This window comes from Pteropus alecto, unplaced genomic scaffold (genome assembly GCF_000325575.1).
Source record: "Pteropus alecto unplaced genomic scaffold, ASM32557v1 scaffold21, whole genome shotgun sequence".
Classification (NCBI taxonomy): Eukaryota; Metazoa; Chordata; class Mammalia; order Chiroptera; family Pteropodidae; genus Pteropus; species Pteropus alecto.
In genome coordinates, this window is record NW_006436282.1 from 22162521 (window position 1) to 22169138 (window position 6618).

General features: G+C 59.9%; 1 protein-coding gene across 9 annotated transcripts in view; it reads left to right on the forward strand.

The window, feature by feature from the left end:
• MINDY4 (MINDY lysine 48 deubiquitinase 4) overlaps positions 1-6618 on the forward strand; it is a 102458-nt gene that overhangs the window by 88004 nt on the left and 7836 nt on the right. For 2 of the 9 annotated variants that reach the window (XM_015589499.2, XM_015589501.2), the window contains 2 exons: positions 4512-4692; positions 5262-5334. In XM_015589499.2, the coding sequence (XP_015444985.1) occupies positions 4512-4692; positions 5262-5334 (254 nt within the window). Of the gene's footprint in view, positions 1-4511; positions 4693-5261; positions 5335-6365; positions 6613-6618 lie in introns of those variants that run through there. The other 7 variants (XM_025046845.1, XM_025046847.1, XM_015589497.2 and 4 more) reach the window with 7 other exon arrangements.

The window sequence follows — 6618 nt, forward strand, 5'->3', positions numbered from 1 at the left end:
TTATGTTTTCAGAAGACGTTACTCTGTGGTCGATTACGCGAAGAGGATTGTCGTGAGGAGGTAGCGCATGCTGGCTGCCACCAAAGATTCTTGGAGGGCCTGGATGCGGCCTCATTCACCGTATATTCCCAGAACCAGGGACGCAGAGACCGACCCAATAGGCCTCTCAGAAAGCGCTAGGTGAAGGGGTGTGCCGAGCGGGTGGAGACCGGCATTTTGAGGCAGGACTCAGTTTCATTACGTCCCTCCTGAATGATCACTCGTTCAGCTGTGCTGTCCCCTTGCTTGGGGGCCACATCCCCAGGTCCGCTCTCTGGTTGACACCCCCACCCCCACAGACAAGAAGCGGGCTTGCGGCTTCCAGAGACTTGGGCAGAAAAGAATGGTAGTGTGTCCTTCCCAGACGTGCTGGTGTTCAGAGGGAGCCCAGGAATGTGGCCACGTGGCCTGTGAGAAGCACCAGGGCCCCCGAGCATCTGACCCTGGGTGGGCTCTGAAAGCACGCAGCCCGAAATTCCACGAGCCGAGAGGGTAACCCTGGCCGGACCCATGAAATCTGCAGGCTTACCGTGATCCCTGCGTTCATTCTTGTGCTAAGGGCGTTGGTCAAAAAGTAAACTGTTTTCCTTTGGTCTGTTGAGGGCAATTGATGGGAACATCAGTTGAGGGGGTTGGGGCGGTCATCCTTCCCTTGGAATAAAACACTGATTGGAAAAATTCAGGCCCTGCAAAAATCTGACTCCTGGAACCCACATAGACTTCCTCTGCCGTTGAGTTCTTGGCCGAAGACTGGGAGTTTTATCCCCAACAGCGAGAGGACGTTTGCTCCTGTGCGCCCGGGACTGCGGGGCCTTCCTCGGCGATCTGTGACCCCGCTGTGCTGTTCTCGCCCGTCTGACTTCAGCCTCACTCCCACCATCCCAGAGCTCAGCCGTGAGGGGTGAACTGCACTGCAGGCTGCAGTCGGAGGCCATCCCTGCAACATCGTGGTGGCCATGGCGATGGGGTCTGACAGGCCAGGGCAGGACAGCCTGGGACAGGGAGTTTAACTTCAGTGCTTCTCCCACGGCCTGCGGGGGACATTAACTGCTGCCTGGACAAAGGGACCAGAGCCAAGACTGAGTCGGGCAGCGAGGAATCTGTAAGCTCCACCCTTCTGTGCTTCCCCCAGCCCCACAGATGCCACCATCCAGCCAGTTACTCAAACCTGGAGCGTGTCTAATCCATCAGGAGGCCAGGTGGCTCCTACCCTAAGCTGTTTCTCAAGTCTGTCCATTTTCACCCTGATCTGAGCCACCAGTGTTGCTGGTCTGGACACCTGCGACAGCTCAGCTGGCCTTCAGCTCCTGTCCCCACCCCCTTCCAATCCTGTTTATCCACCAAAGCCAGTGTGATTTTTTTTTTTTTTAAATGGATCAGATCCCATCATTCCTTTGCTGAGCACCCTTCAGTGGTTGCCCACTTCTCTGAGAATGTTAGGGGCTGAATTGTGTCCCCTCCAAATTAACATGTCGAATTCCTAGTCTGTATTTGGAGATAGGGCCATTAACAAGGTAATTAAATTAAAATGAGGCCCATCGGGTGAGCTCTAATCCAACCGGACTGGTGTCGCTCTCTGAAGAGGAGGCTGAGACACAGACACGCACAGAGGGGGACCTCGTGCAGACATGGGGGAGACGACCGCCATCTACAAGCCAGGGGGAGAGCCTGGGGGACCAGCCCTGCCGACACCTCGGTCTGCGGCTTCCAGCCTCCAGGGCTGTGAGAAAATCAGTGCCTGTTGCTTCAGCCACCCAGTCCGTGGTGCTTCATTGTGGCCACCCTAGCAGACAAATGTGGAGATTAAAATCCAGAACCTCCCAGGACTTACAAGTCCCTACGAGACCTGTCCCTGCTTTTCCTCCCACCGCCTTTGGCTTAAGTGTCACTTGCTATAGGGGACCTTTCCTGACCTCGTCGCTCTGTCTAACTAGAGGCCTCCTCCTGTGGCCGCCTGCCCACCTTGTCATTCTCCACGTAGAAACGTAATTCTTTCCTTCACAGGCCTCTTCTTGGTGTTCAGTATCGCGTTTCATTGCTTTTGAGATACAAACGTTCTCCGTATTCGAGCATCTCTGAGAGGCTGATGCTTTAGCACAGTCGATGGTGCGTCAGACTTGCACGGCCAGTTCGAGTTCTTAGTGATACAAAAAATAATGGCGGCTGCGCTGGCACCTTTGGGTCAGTGCGATGCGGTGGAGGTGCACCCGTCGCCCGATCTGGCTTGCCGCCCGTATCCCCCGTTAATTCGGTCAGCTCCGTGAGGACAAGGCTCTGCTCGTTCCCTCCCCTGCCGAATCCCCATTGTCTAGCGTGGCGCCTGGGACCAAAGTGTTAGCCATGCTGGATGAGCGTTTTCTTTTGCGATGACAGACAGTTAGCCCTGCTTTCAGTCAAACGTTGATCCTTCTCAGTTAGGGCTTCTAAGCCGGCAGTCCCCAGATGGGTTTGGGGCCTTCATACACCTTTCCCCCCGCCCCTCAAAGATGGAAGAATCCTCATTAAAAATGTCGTTCCTGACTGCGTTGCACGTTCACCCACCAGGAGAAAGCCGTAGCCTGTGCTGGAGGAAACATGCCCCCGACCTGCCCTCCGTACCCCAGGCTTTTGGTCAGCTACCCCAGGATCCTAAGGAAGTGCATTTCACCTTTGGATAATGTCACCTACTCGGAGGGGGGCTCCTGAGTGAGAAAGCTCATTTATAAAGTCTCTGGGCAGCTTTTTCTGCCCTTAATCTTTTGACCGTTGTATAAATGGCACACTGCCCTTTCGTCCCTGTGCTGGAAAATTCAGGGTGGCTGATTATGCAGACGCCTGCTCCCTGGCAGGCTGTGGGGCTCTTTTCCCTGCAGTGAGTGAGCACTGGGTCCCCAGCCTTCAAGGCTCCCTGTTTGAGGCGACGCCCTCGTCAGAAAAGCCTCTTTTGAGCCCGGAAAGGAAGCCAAGTGTGCAGTGGGGTTTAGGCACGTCCAGCCACGTCCTTTAAGACATTTAATTCCTCCACATCCCACCAAGGATCCAGCTCTGCAGTCACGTTTTAATGTCACACGGGCCTGGAGCGAGGGCCCCACTGGTCAGGTGGGGGCAGGGCCCTGGGACGGGGAGAACGTGAACATGTCATAAAGGTCTCCCTCCCATCCCCTGGAGGAAGCGGCTGTTTGTGGACGAGCCTTTCAGTAGGGACCTGGTCGGGGCCTCCTGAGCACAGCCCCTCGGTTCGAGACACCCCGGCCCGGAGTCTGCTCCCAGGCAGGCTCCGAGGGGCCGAGGGAGACCGCCCGGCTGCTCTGCTGCGATGGGCCCTGGGGAAAGTATGCCCTTCTCCCCACTGGAAAAATAATTCCCATTCTTTCCTTAATCCACAGGCTACCGCTGTAAATACCTGAGCAAGCAAATATCTCCCAGGGCTGGTGGGGATTTAGGCCAGAACCAGCCCAGCCCAGCCCACGGCACGTACAGAGCTAAACAAAACGGCCTGGGTGGGGAGAGGCGCCCACGGGACTCACAGGTTACAGGGACAGAGCGCGAAGCAGGCAGGTGGGACTGAGGGGTGGGGCCAGCCGGGGGTCAGGCTCCCCTTGGCTGGCGGAGCGACAGCAGGTCCAAGGGCCCCATGCGTGGGCCACGGCACTGGCCTTCCCGACCCGCCCTCCGCCGTGGGTGTCCTCTGCTGGGACACCGAGGGAGGCCCTCCTCAGGCGGAAGCCCAGCTCTCGGCCCCGCTTCCCCTGCCTCTTCCCCGGCGCCCCGCTGGTCCCCGGACGTCTGGACCTTGGTCCCGGCATCAGCACAGACCGCTCACCTGGGGCCCCCCCTCCCTTCCTCCAAGTCTCACCTGTCGTCAAGTTCCGGTTCCACTTCACTTGCGTTCATCAGACCCTCGCTTCTGTCACCTTGTCCCCGCTCTTGGACGCGTTGTCCTTTGATGGAGTAGGGCGGGTGCCCAGTACCCCCAAGTGGGAGCTAGGGGGTGACTCGTGCCCCCTGACCGAGTAATTGGGTGAATCAGGACCCCGAAGGGAGGAGAGGTGTACCGAGGACCATGGACGCACAGGCGCGGAGGCCTGCCGCGCTGGATGAGTTTGAGGACTGGCTAGCGGTCCCGTGGGGCCCTGGGCTGGGGAGGGGAGGTCAGTGTCTGGCGGCAGGGAGGCTGGGCCAGAGGGCGCCATTGGAGGCAGGATTGGCGGCACCGTGTACCAGCGGGATGTGGGGATGAAGGGGACGGGGCATCTGAGGGGCAGAGGCCCTGCGAGCAGCAGGCTGAGCCCGCAGGGATGTCTCTGGGAGACAGACCTGCCTCTGGGAGCAGCATGAAAGCCCCTCGACATTACACACAGGCCACAATCCCCAACAAGGCCTCTTTGAGGTCAGCCGGGCCCTGGGGCTGGACAGAAGATGCTCTGCGGCCTTTTCCCCAGAGACGGCAGGTCCTTTCAGGCCTCTCTATCTGCTCTCTCTCCCTCGTCCAGGTCGGCTGCTTCCTGAAGACCCCCAGGTTCCCCATCTGGGTGGTGTGCAGTGAGAGCCACTTCAGCGTCCTCTTCAGCCTGCAGCCGGAGCTCCTGCGAGACTGGAGGACCGAGAGGCTCTTCGACCTGTACTACTACGACGGCCTGGCCAACCAGCAGGAGCAGATCCGGCTGACCGTTGGTGCGACACGCCCCCACCCCATCCCGTGCATCCTTGGGGAGCCTCCAGACCGGTCAGGGAAACCGGCCTTAGCACACCCACTCAGGGCGGCCGGAGAACAATGCAGACTCACGCGAGCGTCAGGACTGGGGGGTCAGAGGGCGCGTTAGTGGGTCCTCCTGCGGGAGGGGCCAGCGCTGCGCTTTGAGAAACTGATGGCGTTCTGGGTGCAAGGCGAGGTGGAGACCATGCGTTGGGGAGGCCGGAATACAGTGTGGGTTTTATTCTCTGGGCAGTGGGGAGCCCTGGGAAGCTTTGGAGCAGGGGAGTGACAGGATCAGATGTGCCTTCAGAAAGAATTATTCTGGTAGCTGAAGGGAGGGCAGGAGGGTGAGGCGGATGCTGGAGGTGGGAGGCCAGTGAGGGGTGCTGTGACGTCTCGGCGAGACCCAGCGGGCCAGGACGAGGGTGGTCCAGTCGAGATGAGCAAAGCGTTAGGTGTCAGAAGAGTCGGGTCTCAGGAGTTGGGTCCGACCTCAGGGTGAGCTCGGGCCCAGGGCTGAGCGTGTGCCTCTCTCTCGCCTCCCCAGACACTACACAGACCGTCCCCGAGGACGGGGGCAGCGACCTCATCCCGCCCCTCGAGCTCTGCATCAGGACCAAGTGAGTCAGGCCCCCCTCTGCCGTGGAACCTCGCCTGAGTGGCTGGGAGTGCGGTGGGGTGCGGGTGACAGGTGGATGGGCTTGAAGGAGGGAAGACACCCCAACTCAGAGGGGTGTGGTGAGGTGGGACCCCTGCAGACCGGAGAGGCGCAGTGTTTGGGGCTTGCTCACGTACAGCATTCTGTGGTCACCATGGCCCAGGTGGAAAAGCGTGTGTTTTACAGGGTGAAGCTGTCCCTGTGGTGGGGGGTGGGGGTGGGGGTGACTCTTGAGGCCACTCCTCACTCAAGGCAACAGCTATGTGGTGAGTGCTGTGAGGCCCAGAGGAGGAAGGACAGGTGAGGTTGCCTGGGGGCGGGGACATCTTGAACAGGACAGGAGGGTGGGAGGGCCTGGCCCAGCCGGGGTGTAGCTTGGAGGTGACTTCCTGCAGCAGTGGCAGCCTCTGCGTCCAGGAGGAGCGGCCTCCATCATTCTGTGGGTGTGGGCTGGATCCTCTGAACGCAGCAGAGGCGCCTCCTTGACACAGAGGCAGAGTGGGGGCCCTGGCTCCTCTAACCCAGCCCGTCAGTATTGAAGAGAAGGGTGGGGTTCAGGCCAGGGGAGGGAGTTCTCTTCACTCATGAGTTCTCTGGCCGGCCGGGCTGGGGCAGCGCTCGGGAGGGTGCTGGGGCTGGGGCTGTGGGGCGGTCCCAGGCCCCCCACAGAGCCGTTGGGTAGTGACTTGGAGCCCTCGGGTGCCGTGGGAAGAGCAGCCGGGGAGGGAGCAGACCTGGACCCAGTGCCTCCCCTGGGGGAAGCAGGATGACCTGCAGGTGTGACAAGTGTGGACTGGAGCCAGGAGGCCCGTGGGAATCCTGGCCTTGTCTCTTTCTGGCTGTGAACCACTGGACTTCACCTCCCTGAACCTTACTTGGTCGTCTGTGAAATGGGGATAGTGGCAGTGTCTGGCTCCGGGGTTCTGAAGGGAGCCCAGGATGTTCCCAAGGCCTCTGTAGGCAGCTCTCGTCATTCCTGTCTCACCCGCTCAGGACTCGATGTGACCTCGGGCAGCACCTCCATTTCCCTGTTTGTGAAATGATCGGGATGGGCACGTGGGTGATGGCTGAGGCCCCGGGCCCTGACCCCCTGAGATCCAGGGGCTCGCCCGCAGCCTGGGTGCTGCCAGCTTGAGGCAAATGAGCCCTCGAAAGGAGCCGCAGAGAGAAAGAAGACCCCACGTACTCAGCGGGAACACCAGGGAGGGGACACGGGCGATTCCGAGACATCCTCATGACGCTCGAC